The sequence below is a fragment of the Gracilinanus agilis genome, chromosome 1 (genome assembly GCF_016433145.1).
Source record: "Gracilinanus agilis isolate LMUSP501 chromosome 1, AgileGrace, whole genome shotgun sequence".
Lineage (NCBI taxonomy): Eukaryota > Metazoa > Chordata > Mammalia > Didelphimorphia > Didelphidae > Gracilinanus > Gracilinanus agilis.
Window position 1 is genome coordinate 92442515 of NC_058130.1, and position 17455 is coordinate 92459969.

At 38.6% G+C, this 17455-nt stretch overlaps 1 protein-coding gene across 1 annotated transcript in view; it reads right to left on the reverse strand.

Annotated features, from left to right (window-relative positions):
- Positions 1–17141, reverse strand: part of ARIH2 (ariadne RBR E3 ubiquitin protein ligase 2) — a 67724-nt gene extending 50583 nt beyond the window's left edge. Inside the window, exons 1-3 of the mRNA XM_044680034.1 lie at positions 17061–17141; positions 8467–8530; positions 6574–6929 (exon numbers count right to left, since the gene is read on the reverse strand). Of these exons, the coding sequence (XP_044535969.1) occupies positions 6574–6828 (255 nt within the window). The 5' untranslated portion in view covers positions 6829–6929; positions 8467–8530; positions 17061–17141. The remainder of the gene's footprint in view (positions 1–6573; positions 6930–8466; positions 8531–17060) is intronic.
- Positions 17142–17455: the final 314 nt, after the last annotated feature.

Consider the following 17455-nt stretch of genomic DNA (forward strand, 5'->3'; position numbering starts at 1 on the left):
TTTAGGGCTGGACCCTAAACAACAGAAGACAGACTTTTATACAGTAAAAACAACTGAGCAAATAAGACTAATTTATTTATTTATGGTTGGGTTTTTTTTTAACCCTTACCTTCCAACTTGGAGTCAATACTGTGTATTGGCTCCAAGGCAGAAGAGTGGTAAGGGTAGGCAATGGGGGTCAAGTGACTTGCCCAGGGTCACACAGCTGGGAAGTGTCTGAGGCCAGATTTGTACCTAGGACTTCCAGTCTCTAGGCCTGGCTCTCAATCCACTGAGCTACCCAGCTGCCCCCAAGACCAATTAATTTAAAGGAAACAATAAGACATTAGGTAATCTGATTTCTAATTGGATGAAAGATTATGGGCTTTCCAAGTTGAGAAGGGGAAGAGTAAACAGGTACAATTCCTTGAATTCAGGAAAACAAGTATCATACTCCTTCCCAAGTATCTGTAAACAATCAAAGGAACATGAAAAAATAACTGATTGATCAGTATGAGGCGAGCTTTTAAATAAGACATATGGGTTGCTTGAGATGTTCAATGATAAGAAAACTTCTTACATCAATCTTAGGATCTGACTTTATTTCTGGTCAACATAACCTAGGTCCTTAGTTAAGAGTCTCTAAACAGCAGGTACAGGTAGTCCAGTTTCCCAGCCGTACAGTGAAATAAAGTTTTCTCCCACTTCCCTCAAGAATTTGGATTAGGCCTAAAATTGAACGGAAAGGGAACTAAACTAGCTCCAGAATTAAGTCACAAGATGGAGTCAGTGGGGTTCACTTAATTTTCATAAACACCTCAATTCCTTCAATTTTCCTCATAAGGCAAGGAGGCACTATTATCAGAGAAGATAGTCAGGGATAAAGTGTCATCTGGATAAAACTAGGCATCTATTATTGCCAAAAATGAAATGAGGGTAAGGTGAAGAGGTCCTATATTTACTCATTTGTCAAAAGAGAGTTGGGTTAGCTGACTTCTAACATCTCCTCCAACTCTATCATCTTATTCATAAATCCACAATAATATGTGCTCTTATGAGCTAACTAATTCAGAGAAGAGTAATAAAGAGTGGCATATTTGACTCTTCACATTATTCCTCAACTTAAGAACTTCACTGTTTTTAAATAAAAGCCAAATATTACAACCTGTTATTTAAGAACTTCTGAATATGACTTCATTTCAACTACCATCTCACTTTCTAAATATATTACCATCTCCGCCTATTATTCCTTACAAATAACATGCTCTGGTGTGCTTTTTGTTCAGGCTGTTTTCTTTACCCAACTTTCTTAGCCTATATTTCTTTTGGATATCAGCTCTAGCTCTGACTCCTCAATGATGGCTTCCTAGATTGTCCAGAGCCCAGAGTGATTTTTTTCTCTTCCATGGAATCCATTTCCTTGAATTGTTCTCCAGTTTTCAGACAGACACATCTTATCTTCCTAACTCAATCATAAGCAGGCTGAAGACAAGAACTGTGTCTTCTTTAATATTTCCTAGGATAGTTTTAAAAGCACAGAGGATGCACAATTGAACTTTATTTCCAGAATGAAAGTTGGGCTATTTCTGAAATATATGTCCTATGTTCCACATAATGCTTTATTGCAATATATTCCCTTCAAAAGGTTATCTTCCTTTTATGCATGCATTGACTTCAAGAGAGAGACCACAGAGGGCATCTAGGTAGCACAGTGGATAAAGCAACAGTCCTGGAGTTGGGAGAACTGGGGTTCAAATTTGACCTTGGACACCTCCCGGCTAGGACACTGCCTAGCCTGTTCTTCTGTTTTAGAATTGATACTAAGACAGAAGATAAGGGTTTTTTAAAAGAATGATATTCTGGAAAAAGAGGGTATGCCTTTCAATTGGGGAAAGGCTGAACAAATTGTGGTATATGCTGGTGATGGAATACTATTGTGCTCAAAGGAATAATGAACTGGAGGAATTCCATGTGAACTGGAATGACCTCCAGCAATTGATGCAGAGTGAAAGGAGCAGAACCAGGAGAACATTATACACAGAGACTGATACACTGTAGTAAAATTGAATGTAATAGACTTCTCTACTAGCAGCAATGCAATGATCCAGGACAATTCTGAGGGACTTAGGAGAAAGAACGCTATCCACATTCAGAGGAAGAATTGTGGGAGTAGAAACACTGAAGAAAAACAACTGCTTGATCACATGGGATGATGGGGATATGATTTGGGATATAGACTCTAAATGATCACCCCAGTGCAACTATCAATAATAAGGAAACAGGCCTTGATTTAATGACACATGTAAAACCCAGTGGAAACGTATGTCCGTCAGCTATAGGGATGTGTGTGGGGGTGGGGGTTTTGGGGGGGGGAGAGAAATAAAATGAATCAACTTTCAAAAAATTAAAAAATGAATTAAAAGAGTGCTATTACATTCATGGCCTCACTGGATGATTTTGAAATTTCTTCATCAGTAAATTACTGCACACTTGCGATAAGTGTCACAAGCTATCAGTCATTCCTTACTGAAAGGGCCTTTTTGTTCCCATAAACTATGATAAAAAGTATTGACAATATGAAGACCGCATTTATGAATTATAATATTTTGTGTAATAAAACTAGATGACTAATTTTTTTTAAAGTCTCCTATATGGTTACACAACAGAATATTTTCCAAATACTTCCGCCCTATCTAAACATACCATTTCACATACTCAGTCTTTAAAAAACATACAATGATGAAATAGTTCACTGCTATTAGCCCTTGATTCCAAACATACTCTGAAAAGTAAGCATATTAAAGAGAAAATTCATGTGTCTACAAACTTAAAATCACACATGCAGTTTGAAAAGGGTTCATAAAATACTATTTTTAAAAATTCTTACCTTCTGTCTTAGAAACAATATTGTGGATTGGTTTCAAGGCAGAAGAGTGGTAAGGGCTAGGCAATGGGGGTCAAGTGACTTGCCCAAAGTCACACAGGAAGCGTCTGAGGCCAAATTTGAACCCAGGATCTCCTATCTCTAGGCCTGGCTCTCAATCCATTGAATCACCCAGCTGGGCCCAGCCAAATTTTATAACAGTCAGCCAATTTCTTTGGGGAAACAAGCTTTATCAACCTCCATCTCTCAAATCCCTCACTTTACACTGTAATCCTTGATCTTTTCTCCTTTAGGAATCTGATTTTGCCTAGTCCTCCTGTCTCTTCCTAAGGATGTCTTTAGGGCCCCTCACTACCTAAGTTCAGAAAATACCAATAAACATGAGCAAAAAATGAACTATATTTATACCCTTCTTGGATATAAGAGTTGATCTGGAATGGGTGCTTAACAAGTTAAATAAAATATCTTTGCCCTCCTTGAACTCCAAATCTATTTCTCTTTTTACCTGATCTATTCCTTTCTTCAATCTATTGCTAGTCTGTCTTCCCTTGGTCAAGCTTCTTCAATCCTTCTTCTTTGGCTGACCCACCTCCCATTCTTCATCATTTAAAAAAAAGGGAGACATGGGGCAGCTAGGTAGCATAGTGGATAGAGGACCAGGCCTAGTTAGGAGGACCTGGGTTCAAATCTATACTCAAGACATTGTCTAGCTGTGGGACCCTGGACAAGTCACTTAACTGATTGCTTAGCCCTTATCACTCTTCTTTTTTAGAATTGATACTCAGATAGAAGGTAAGGTTTTAAAGATAAACAAATAAACATTTTAAAGGGGTGGTGTGGTAAGGAAGACTAGATTTCTGTAATCTGAAACTTAGGAAGACAAAGAAGACGAATAATTTGCAAAGTTCACCAGGTGTTAGTAGTGGCCAGGAGAGGTTTACTCAACAGAAAATAGAACTGGATTTAAAGTTTGGGAAGGTGGGTTCAAATCCCATCTCTGCCATTTACTATCTATATAATCTCTCTGAGACTGTTTTCATCTGTAAAATGAAAAGATTGGACTAGGTATTTGTAAGGTTCTTCCTATCACTAAAGCTATGATCCTATGTGAATGAATGATTTTAATTACTTAAATCTCAAACTGTTCTGATAACCAGGGAAGCAGTGGAACAAGTACAGGTTAGAAGAAATGTATCTGAATCCCATTTCTGGTATTTACAACCTGTGTAACCTTGGACGAGTCACTTAACATCCTTTCTTCAACTATAACATGAAGAGATTAGAACAGATGGCCTTGTGAAGTTCCTTCCAGCTCTAGATCAGATCAACAATTTCCAAGCTTCAATTTGAACTGTAGGACATGAGTACAAAAATAACAAGAGGAACCAACTGCAGGGAATCAATGACCATTACCAATAAACTCTTGGAATTTAGAACTAGAAATTACCCTAGAAGTCAATTCCCTCATTTTACAGATGAGGAAACTAAGACCCAAGTTAAATATGTGAAGTGACTTGTCCAAAGTAACATAGGTTAGAAGAAGGAGGGTTAAGTTTCAAACTCCAGTATTTTGATTCTAGTCTTCTTTCTACTGCCCCATATATGTACTTCTGAATGCTTACAATCAGCCAGCACTGTGCTACCTTTACGAGGAAAACCAAAAAGTAATCAATCTAGTTGGAGAGCTAAAGCATATATGTTAATAAAATGGAAATATCAAAAAGAAAAGTGATAAAGCAACACAGAAGTAATTTCTAAATAATGATTAGAGACTAGGTGCTGTGATTTAGAAGAAAGATACTGTTATAAGTTGAAACAATCAGGAAGCAGGGTAAAAGCAGCAACCAATTTTAAGTAGATGGGGCCAAATTCCCTTTGAAGGGAGCAGAGAAGTTGTCCATTGCACAGTGCTGTAGTGAACTCCAAGGAAAGAGAGAACATAATGTTTTATTTTAATTTCACCAGAAATCGTATCCTGCTTTCCCTTCATTCCATTTTACAGTTTAAAAGTGCTTCACCACATTTACATGCCCAGGCTGAATCATTAGACTGGTATGAATTTGGCCTGGAATAGAACAGGGAGGAAAAGGTCTTGAGCTATTCTATTAAGGTGGACAAAATTTAGAAAAGCACAGAAGACAGTTATTCTCTGTAGGGAATAAAGTACATATAAAGTACCAAAATTCTAGACATATCAAGTCTGCTCAGCCAAAATGAGATTTATTTTGAGCACAAGGCTCTCAAGAATCAGGAATAGGGGATTTATAACCTAAGGATCAAAAGATTTTAGCACAATCAGCCAGTTTACTTCCCTTATAGACCTTCATTCACATCATGCTTCATCCTGGCAATAACCTAAAAGTAGAGAGCTGAAATAGCTTTTAATTTGCAGTGGGCAGGGTGGGGCAAGACCACTATTTCCAAAATCTTATTTACCATGGAACTCAAAAGTTTTCAAGGCACCTTCTCCACAACCCATAATCAGAGAGAGTTACCTAAAACACTGGCCCAGGATATCACACCAAAAATGTAAGTCAGAGGCAGAACTTGAAGTCGTGTCTTGCTGGTTCCTATGCCAGCTCTCTATTCACCACATCATATGTCTGCAACAACCCATATTTTTCAGTTCAACAGTGATAAGAATGGTGTTCACTAAGAATATTCCTTTCAGGAATTCTGAAACTCTTCTCTAAATTGAGCATACCAGGAAAAACCTGCAATGCCTAAATTATGTAAGTGACAGGACATATAGAGGGATTCTTTCACTTTCAAAGAATTGTCTACATTGACAGAGAAATAAGCAGGTGCAAGCTAGGAACTTTTCTAAATGACCCTAAAGATCTAAGCACCAAGGCTAGCAAGAGCCTTAACCTATGACTAGAGGTACCAATATAAAACATTTTACTCCTTAAATCTCAATTATGTGCTCTAAGATACCAAATGTAGTACAAGGAGTTGGGAAAGCTAGTTTCCTCTTAAGAGTATTGCTAAGACTGACTTGACAGAAGTAGAACTCTCTCCTAACAATAAATATTAGTCATTGTTACATGAAACAAGTGAGATCATCAGTCTAGTGCTTATAATTTTTCAGGGCAATGAGAGCTAACAAAAATCTATTATTAGTCACTCATAAACAATGGGGGGGAGGATTTGTGTAGGGATGTTTTAAACTAATCATTTCTTAGCTCTTAACAGATAATATCCCTCACTTTCTGAAACAAATTATAATCCATTTGATTCTTCAAATGCCTTATTATTTCTGATTTGTCTTCTCTACTTTTTTCCTTCTCCAAATTTTAAATAAAATAACTTGGTGAGTTGAGCACATCATGAATACAAGACATATATTCTAAAAGATGTTTAAACCTAGCTACCTCCACTTTGTGACAAGAACTAGAAAGCCCACAAAGGCCCTTCACTTAATCTGGAATTTTCTTAATCCTTATGAGAATTTCATCTCTAAGATTCAGACTAATTTTACTTTGTTTTAAGTAGTCTCTACCCATCCCTGCCCCCTTTGCATTTTAGAAACATGAAAGGAAGAAAGGGAGGTAGGGAGAGGGAGGGAGGGAGGAAGGGAGGTAGGGAAGGAGGGAGGGAGGGAGGGAGGGAGGGAGGGAGGAAGGAAGGAAGGAAGGAAGGAAGGAAGGAAGGAAGGAAGGAAGGAAGGAAGGAAGGAAGGAATTCCTCAAATCAGCAATTTTGCTCACCTTTAACATAGTGGCCAAATTGGCCATGTGCTCGTTCAGGGTGCCCTCTGACTCCTTGTAAGTCAGGCAGGTAAACTGGTATTCCTCTGGATCAAAGGCATCTGCTCCCTGTTGCTCGACGTCATTTGCTACTCCCTCATAATAATCCTCTATATCCCCAGGGTCCTCATCCTCTTCCTCATCTTCTTCCTCACAATTTGGGTCATAGTCCTCTTCATTGCTGTCAGATCCCTGGCTATTCATGTCCACAGACATTTTAGTGTCCTGCCAAGTTGCAGATCAGGAAAGCAGTTGCTGTTTTCCCCCCTCCCCCCAAACTTTACTTCTGTCTCAAATTCATTAGGTACTTCTGTCTTCTAAGGGAGGAAAAGAAAAAAAAAAGGTGTTAACTTTTTTTTTCCATAAAAAAATTATAGCAGAAACGGCTTTATTATCCCCAACCCAACAGGATTACTGTCATCTTTGTCTAAGAAGCTATCTCCCTTATCAGAAGTGTCAAGGTCAACTCAATAAATATTTATTGAAATGAAAACACTGAAACCAGAAAACACGGAGCATGTCCTTTGACTTCAGGAGAGATGTTAATGCCTGGCAATAATAATTGTACTAGTTCTATGTCACGCTTCCAACAAAATACTGTTTTTCTAGATCAGTGAAGGCCAGGATTAGTCCAGTACAATTTCTTAGCATGGGAGGAAAAAGATAGTAAGATCTGAGCAATTTCAAATGAAGGGAAAATATACTGGTCCAAAAAAATCTCAAGACAACAAATTCTCATAGAATGTCCCTACTCTCAAGGACTATCAAATGAATGGGACACAGGACCCTGAGGAACAAAGGAAGAGTTTATCCTTCACAACAGGCTGCCCACAGAGACAGCAAATTAGGGTCAGTCAAATATACACCCCCCATACCTATTATGACTTATTTCCGCATGTGGTATTAACAGAGGTGGCATTTTAAGGATCAGAATTCCTGCCCATCACTACATCCAGAAGAAAAAAAAGCACTGGATTTTTATTCCACATTCAATATTTTCTGTGAAGTTAGTGGAAGGTTAGCATGGATAAATGAAAGTCATAGGTCTCTAATGATCCTCCTCCAACATCAATACAAAGTGACTGGAGTGTCCCCTTTCTCTTTTTTCACTTAAGGTGCTTATGGGCTTGTCAGACAAAAGATCTAGATAATCTACTAGTTGCATAATCAGCCCTTGAACAAAAAGTTAATTTTGAGAGAGTGATAGAGAACACAAATATACTTATATTGTTTTCTTATATTAAAGGATATAAAGCAAAAAAGTAGATTCCAAAAAAGATCAAACTTTCACACTTATAGAATTGAATGCTATGGGTAATTATATATGAAAAGAAAGTGACTATTGATCTAGGAAAAAAAAAAGTTATAAGTATAGCAAATAGTCTAAATGCAAATCTCTGGTGGCAGAGACAAGCAAATCTTCAACAATTTATTTTTCTACAAATGTTCTATTGTTAATTATCATCTAAATAAGAAAATTATCACACTCAATGCACAATTACCTAATGCTTATAACTTCAGAATTAGGAGCCTAAAAGTACCAACCTTCTTTATTTCATAGCACTAGAAGGAATTTATAAACTCCTAACTGATCTGGATACAAATTACAAAGAATACCCATTTGATGGCAAGGATAAAGATTAGATGGGATTTCATTAGAAAATATTCAATTTCATGATCCAAATTGTCTCCCTCCCTTTTTTCTGCCCCCAACCTTCTCTCTAAGCTGGCAAGCAACTCAATCTGGCTTATATATTTACATATGATTTTTAATTGACATGATAAAAGGGTAGGACAACCTACTAATATTCATCACAGTTAAACACCACTGTAAATAAAATAAAAACCAAGTACCAGAGTTTCTTGAAGATCTGCTAAGTAGATGTCACCCAAACACTCTATACCGTATGATTTCCATCTAAAATCAGAAGAGAAGAAAGGATTATATCAATACAATTCTTTGAAAAGCACCAGTGTAGTGATGCTTAATACCAGAAATAAAAAAGGAGACAGAGAGAAACCACACACTATGAATACTAATCTTCTCCTGAATACGATTCTCTTTCTGGGTTTTCATGATACTGTTCTCTACTGGTTCTTCTTCTACCTGACTATTCCTCAGTCTCCTCTGCTGGATCTTACTCCAGGTCATGCCCACTAACAGTGGATGTCCCCAAGAGTCTGTCCTGGGTCTTCTCCCTCTATACCTGGGGTTCTTAATATGGGGTCCATGAACACTCAAATGATCCATGGATAGATTTCAGGGCATTCATGGACTTAGATGGGGAAAAAATTCCATCTTTATTTCAATAAAATTGTTTTTCTTTGTAATCTATATCATTTTATTTTATATATGGATCCTTTAAGTCTGAAGTCTATGGACCCCTACTTAGAATTATGTTTCTAAATGCATAAAAAAGTTAAGAATTCCACTTTATATTATCTTGCTTGGCAATCTCATCTGTAACCATGTGTTCAATTATCATCTCTATGCAGATTTTTGTCAGATTTATTTATCCAATCCTAACCTCTCTAGTGACTTCTAGTTTCATATCTCCAACTGTCCACTAGATGTTTCAAACCTCAATACACTGAAAACTGAACTGATGATCTCCCCTCTCTCCACTGGCATCGTTCCCAGATCTTCCCTCCTCTCAACTTCCCTATTACTGTGGGGGATGTCACCATTCTCCCAGTTAACCAGATTCAAGACTTAGGAGTCATTCTTGACTCCCCATTCTCACTTGTTCCTTATAATGCCACCTAGTTTGTCTTCTATAACATCTTTTTTGTACATCTCCTTCTTTCTGTTCACACAGCCAACCTCCTGGTGCAAGTCCTCATCATTTTATACCTGGACTATTGTGACAGCGTCCCAGTTGCTCTCCCTGACTCATGTCTCTTCACATTCCAACCTATCTTCCACTCAGCTTCCAGTGATTTTCCTAAAGCACAGGTTTGACCAAATCACCTCTCTACTGCATAAACTCCTCTGGCTTTTAAAGCTCCTCACAACCTGGCTGCTTCTACCTTTACAGTCTCCTTACATTTTACTCTTCTCCATATGCTTCCCTCTATGATTCAACAATATTGACCTTCTTGCTGTTCTTCACACAAGATACTCCCTGCCCCCTGACTTCATGACTTTTCATTGGCTATCCCTGGTGCCCGGAATGCGCTTCCTCACTATCTTTGCCACCTGGGTTCCCTCACGACTCAGCTCAAATGCCACCTTGTAAAAGAGACCTTTCCTGGTCCTCTGATATTCTCCATTTATACTGCAGGTATCTTAAATGTACACAGTTTAGAGCATGTTCTCTTCTCTCATTAGAATGTGAACTCCTTGAGGGTAGGGAGCTTACTAAGCCACTATTTTCTGAAAATAGCTAATAGTAATTAATAATAGTTCTCTGCATAGGAATGGGATCTAAGATTTCACTGAGCGGGAGCTCCGAATGTGGAACTTCTTATAGCAATTCAGGTCAATGCCTTTCCCTGCAACTTACAATTTTAAAGAGTTGCCTAAATTACTAAAGTTAAATGACTCACCTAGTGTCACAATGTGTCAGAAGCAAAACCTGAATACAAGTAGTCCTGACTCAGAAGCCAGCTCTCTTACCCACTATGCCACATGAACACTCAATGGTTCCAAGGCATATCCAAAAAAACAAGATCAAAAAGTAAGCTCCCAGGTACTACTAGAGCATAAACCCAGGGAAAATAACTACCCAATCAATAGGCTATCATTTCCCTTTCCTACTAACATTGCCCAGTCTTCTAAAAATAGATTACAACTCAAACAATCCCTCGGAGGATGAGAATAAAATTAAAATTATAACAAGGTACTGAATTTTCAGATTAAATTGTGAAAGACTTAAAATAGAGGATCTCTATGAAAAAAATGACTCCCTCTGTCATAGCACAATATTTTTATTGCTGCTATAACTGACAAACTTACTTTCAACTCATGACAAAATTTTACATTAAAATACAACACATTCTACATCAGAAACTTTTTGCATGCTTTTTTATTTATGGTAGCAATATGCATCTACAAGGCACATATTCATCTGCTCCTCTGGGTCACATCACTACCCTTCCCAGTGACAGAGAACTGAAACTTTCTGTAGATAACCAACTGAGACCTCATAGTCACTGCATGTGATCCAATTAAACAGAACAAGCATTGATTATCCAAGGGAAAAGTTTCTTTCTACTGGCTTAACCTTCATAGATTCCTTGTTAATAATAACACTTCAAAGAGAAAGAGGCAAATTTGAACCAAAGGAACACCAATATCCAAGACCAGACAATGGCCTGAGAGATCATGTTTTCAAACTGCAGAAAACAAACTAATTCTATTACAACTTTCCATTTGTTACCTTTACTAAGAAATTGATGGAACATGACATACGAATTAATAATGCTCCTCCCAAAAACCATGTAGTAAAGGAAAATTTACCTTTCCAAAAATGTTGACTATTCCTCCTTTCTCACTAATACCAAGAGATAGGAAGGATTTTTTTTTAATTTTAAAAAAACACTCTGATTTTGACCAACATCAATAATCAAATGTTCCTATGTATAAAAAATAACAACCCAAAGACAGTTTAAAAGTCACCGATCTATTATGTGTAGCTTGTCTTTTTAAAAAATATAAATTCAATACATTAATCCCAAAGTTTTCTTGATTTGGGGAGGTCTACCACTAAACTTCACAAAGGAATCTTCTCTAAGACTTAGATCCAAAGGTGACAAAACCCACATTTGAATGGCCTTCTTCTAAATCAAACAAAATTCTTGATAGACTTCTAATAAATTACTCACGTATTGGGGGGAAAAAAGGAAAAGACCTAAGGCTTTAGTTTCAATGTGGGGGCTCAAAGAACTCCTGAAAAGTTTAGGTCCTCTTTCAAGTAAATCTACATCTAATTCTTTGTTAACTGGTTCATCTGAGACTAAAAAAAAAAAAAAAAATGTTAGTTCCAAGTATGACATTCTACATTTAATAGCAGACCCACACCAGAGACGTAGGCACATCAACAATGATGGTACTTGACAAGAGAGTCCATATGGTACTGGATATAGCGTGGTCCTCAAAACCAGGAGGACCTGAGTTCAGGTCTTGCTTCTCATACATGCTGGCTATATGATCCTAAACAAACCACTCATCCTCTTGAATACCAAGACTCAATTCTTTAAGACTATAGGTTGAAGAATAGTTGTTAATCTGCCTTGGTAAAATATTATCTCACCCAAATCACAAAATTTGCAACTCGGAAGGGATATTAGTGGTCACCTAGTCCATAAAACAGCAGACAAATGAATCTCCAAGGAAGGAGAACCTACCAGCTCTTAAAGCAGTCTATTCCATTTGAGGACTGAATAAGTTTTTCCCGCCATTGAACCTGATTTTACTTCTTTGCAACTTCTACTCATTGCTCCTCATTCTTGCCTTTTTGGGGTAAAAAAGAACCAAACTAATTAAAATCTTCATAAGACAGTTTTAGCCTGAACATTCCCAATTCCTTCAACTAATTTTCATATGCCATTCACCCCATATCCTTCATCAGGTCAGATGCCCTCCGGTTTATCAATGTCCTCCTTAAACTGGGATACCCAGAACTGAACACAAACACAAATTTGACTAGGTCAGGGTATAGTTGGAGTATAGTTGGACTATCACTTCCCTGTTACTGGAAGCCATGTCTCACTAATGCAACCCAAGATCATATTAGCTTTTACAGCTCTGGAATCATACTGATTCATACTGAGCTTGCAATCCACTAAAATCATATCTTTTTCAAAACTACTGTCTAACCATGGCTCCTTCATCTATTGAAATTTTTTTCCCTTTTTTTTTTTTTAAACCCTTAACTTCTGTGTATTGTTGGTTCGTAGGTGGAAGAGTGGTAAGGGTGGACAATGGGGGTCAAGTGACTTGCCCAGGGTCACACAGCTGGGAAGTGTCTGAGGCCAGATTTTAACCTAGGACCTCTCGTCTCTAGGCCTGACTCTCAATCCACTGAACAACTTGAATTTTACCTTCTTATATTCAGCCTAGTTTTTTAGTTTGCTAGGATCTTTTGGGGATCTTATCATTCAGCACGTTAACTATCTCTCCAATTCTGTATAACCTGAAATGTTGATGATCATTCCATCTTAAAAAACGTTAAATAGCACAGAGCCAAGTACAGATTCCTGGAGCACTGTCCTGGAACCTTCCTGCCTCAACAGCACAACCATTAGCGATTATTTTCAGTCCAATTATGAATCTATCTTTGCATTTTCAGATCCATCTCCCCAAAAAAACAGTATGAGAAGACTTATCAAAATCTTTGCTAAAACCTAGATAAACTATATTCATAGCATTTCCCTCACCTATACTTTAGTAATACTGTAAAAAAAGAAAATGAAGTTAATTCTAATGACTTGTTCTTGAGAATACCTAACATTTATACTGTGCTTTAGGGTTTAAAAAACATGTTACAAATATTATCCCATTTGGGGGATATGATTGGGGATGTAGACTCTAAACAATCACCTTAGTGCAAATATCAATAATATAGAAATAGGTCTTGATCAATGACACATGTAAAACCCAGTGGAATTGCACGTTGTCTAAGGGAGGGGAGGGAAATAACATGAATCATGTAACCATGGAAAATGTTTCTTAATTAATCAATAAAAAAATTAAAAACAAAAATTATCCCATTTGATCCTCATAATAACCTGGAAGGCGATTGCTATTGTCAGTCTCATCTTCAGATGAGAAAACTGAGTCCGAGAGAGGTTAAATAACTTTCCTAGGGTCAAAAAGCTAGTTAGTATTGGAGACAAAATTCGTATTTAGGTCTTCCTAGACACTGTGCCCCCAAGCTGATTTAATGAAGCAATGCTGGATATTGTAATCATACTCTTTTCTATATGTTCCTCATATAACTCTTTAGTAATAAATTCTTTAATTTCCCTAAGAATCAAAGTTTAATCCATTGGCCTATGGTTTGCAGATTGTTTCTTTTCCTTTTTTGAAAATCAATATATTTGGGGGTAGCTGGGTAGCTCAGTGGATTGAGAATCAGGCCTAGAGATGGGAGATTCTGGGTTCAAATCTGGCCTTGGACACTTCCCAGGTGTGTGACCCTGGGAAAGTCACTTCACCCCCATTGCCTAGTCCTTACCACTCTTCTATCTTGGAATCAATACATCGTATATTGATTCTAAGGTGGAAGTTGTAAGGGTTTTTAAAAAAATCAGTACATTTGTCTTCTTTTCCATGATCTTTCAAATATCACTAAAAGGGACTCAAGTAATCACATTCAGTACCAGATTTAGTACCAGAGTTAAGTTGAATTCATGGAGGGCAACTAGGTGCTCTCTTCCTAACTCCTTATTTATTTTGAGTATCAATTGCCTGTTAATTATTTTGTTCTGTCACTTCCAGTGCAAAGGTCATTTTCCTTGGAGTTCACTGAGATCGTAGATCTAAATCAAAATCCAAATAAATGAATGAAAAGCAATATGTGTCAGGCATAGTAATAAGTGCTACAGACACAAATATTTTTTATTAATGTTCACCCTTAGGAAACTAACAGTCTAATGATAGACACAAAACATAGTACAGTGGCAACCATGAAGGGGTGGTTTTGGTCTGAGAAATTTTTAAAAAATAGTAAAAAAGTCAGTGGGAGTAAATTAAGAAGAGAGAATATGGATAGCTAGGGGCCTGAAAGCCAGGCCCAGAGATAGGAGGTTCTGGGTTCAAATCTGGTCTTAGGCATTTCCTAGCTGTGTGACCCTGGACAAGTCACTGAACCCCCATTGCCTAGCCCTTATAGTTCTTCTGCTTTGAGATCAATAAACAGTATTGATTCTAAGGTAGAAAGAGTTTTTTTTTAAAAGGGGGGGGGAAATTTATGCATATAATTTGTCAACAGAAATTACAGCTGGTTCTTAGTAAACAAGTTCTTTATAATGATGAAATATAGGTTAAAAAATCACATTTTCACATACTCAATTACAATGCTGATTTGAGGGAGCTCACTAAGCCTATGAAAACATTAATCACATAAAAACTTTTCACCTTAACATTTTTTTTCAATCATATTCTGGGGGACAGCTAAGTGGCTCAGTAGATTGAGAGCCAGGCCTAGATCTGGCCTCAGACACTTCCTAGCTGTGTGATGCTGGGCAAGTCATTTAATCCATTGCCTAGCCCTTACCACTCTTCTGCCTTAGAACCAATACAGAGTACAGATTCTAAGATGATAGGTAAGGGTTTTTTAAAAAAAAATTATATATTCTGCTTTGCACTTACATGAAAACAACCTAAATTTCCATAAGAAACCAGGGAGCAAAACAAAAATTTCAAGTATTATTATCAATCAATACAAATAATAACACCTCAAATTTCTATTCCCTCCCTAGGTTTCTTTTTCTCTGGAGACAGAATCTCCCCATGCAGCCCAGGTTGGAAGTTCAGTGCTTATGTCCACACTGATTCCAATTCTGATTGGTAGGTAAGTTTTAACTGGCTTGATTTTTCATCATATGGATCAGTCCATTCCACTTTAGGCATCCTGATAGCCCTGGGAGTGGGAGAAACCTGGTGGATACTAGATCAGTTCTAGCCCTACAGCAACTAACGTGAACTACCATTTCAGCTTGCCCAGTAATAGGGATTATAGGCATGCACTACCACCTGGTCATCCTCCCAGTGTTTCAAGACACATTAGAAACTTTTCAGCTTCATAAATCTAGTAGGAGACAGAGGAGATACACTGATATTTTCCATAAAGAAATAAAATAAAAACTTGGAAATGTTGAAACACAATGCAATAAAGTTCAGAGACCTAAGACCCATTTCTGTTCTCCATCACTAAATCTGGCTTATAAACCCATAAAAGGTTCCAAGCCAAAATAATAAAAGTTAACAAAAACAATATCAACAAAAACTCATGAGAAAAGCATGCTTTTTTATCTGAAAAGGTTAAATAACCTCAACATTTGAAAAAACAACTAGTACTGATTAATTTTTCAGTTTTCCAGAGTATATCTATTTTCTAGAGAAAATCTAATCCAGGAAAAATTATGATTTGACAATTTTGTTTCCCAATTTGGCATCAAATAGAAAAACCAGGTCATTTCCTATCACATGACCAAAACAGACCCATCTGATACATAAGTGATAAAAATTTATCTTAATTGGCAACAGAGTTCAAATGATCCTTGCCCAGGGGCCAGTGTCCATTATCTTCATCTATTTGGTTCATTTTTTAGCTTATTTTACTCACTTTTTAGAACTAAAAGTTTGTTCTTTCTAAAAACCATCCCAAGTTTTTTTCGGTCAAGAAGTATTACTAAGTGCCTACTATGTGCAGTATGCTGGCAATTAAAAAGTCAAAAATAAAACTCTTATTTCTCAAGGTCTTCACATTCTATTGGGAAACAACAGGCAAATATATAAATGCATACAAAATGTAATGGTAAGGGAGGGGAGCCAGGAACATAAAGTGCAAATGTGCTTTGCTAAATACAAATTTCCTGTTAATAGAGCCTATCAAAATGATCAAACAAAGAAATTCATACTATATGTGGTTTAAATGACATTTCACACGAGTTAACAATGTGTCGTTTTGTTTGGGGAAAATCTAAGAGCCAGGCCTGTTCAGAGTTACTTTCATTGATGTTGGTTTACAGGCATAGAAATTTATACAGTAGAAAACTCAGAAACGTCACATAAATAGGGTTTAACTCTTTACAACACTCAAAAGGAATACAGCAACTGGCAATGGCCAATTCATGTCACATTCTGTTAAGGCTGACTAAAGGCATTAAAAAAAAAAAAAAAAAAAAAGGGTGGTGGTTGTTGGGGGAAGCGGGGTGTAGGCCTAACTTCCCGAAACGAGGGAATACCAAAACCCGAAGCCCTCCAGCCACAAACTTTGAACCCTATGCACATACTAAGGAGGAGCCGGAGCCGAAAGCCAGGCCAGAGAATTCCAGAGGAAGGTGAGACCCCACCTCTACATACACATCCCCCCTTCTCGGAGCCTCCGAGGCCAGGCCAAAGTTTTGAGCGTGGACGAAGGACCAGTCGGCGGCAGTTAACTACCCCAAGAGAGAACGAGCTGCGCCAAGAGCTGAGGAAGCTAGCCTCAAGGTCCGACCAGCTCTGGGGTCCTCGGGAGCTCGGGGAGTGGGCGTCATGCTAAGCTGGCCGGGGAAGCTTCAGTCTTCTCGGGCTGGGTCGAGGAGAAACTCAGGCCTCCGCTGGAGAGCGGCCGGAGACGGGACCTCAGATTTAGGGCCGGGCCAGTGAGGCCGCTCTGGCTCTGGCTGTGGCTCTGACTTTGGCTCTGGCTCCGGCCCGGCTCCGGCTCCGGCTCCCGTCAGGTGTAAACAAGGCCGAGGCCCCGTGCGCCTACTCGCGCCTCCTCCGCACTTACCCGGGCGCCGGGGTCCCCGCGGCCGATGTGCCCCGGGCCGGGCCAGGCCTGGCCGGGGCGAGACGGGGGACTAGAAGGAAGGGACCGGCGGCGTAGGGGACTGGACCGACGCGACTCCCTCGGGCTCCTTCCTCCGGCAAACGCCGCCGACGCCTGAGCCGGAAATGGCTCGTCGCGGTTACGTCATTTCCGGGGCCGGGGTCAGGGAGGCTTGATTACCCAGTTTGTTTCCGTGGGCTGGAGCTCCTTTTCCGTGGTGAGGCCGTCCTTTCCCCGGAGACTTGGGGGAAGAGGGGAAATCGCTTTCTGGATGGCCTTCCGAGGCCCTTCCGAGGTCCCTATTCTGAGGCTCTGTCCTAGATCGGACCCCAGATTTCCCAATCTGCTTCCTGCTC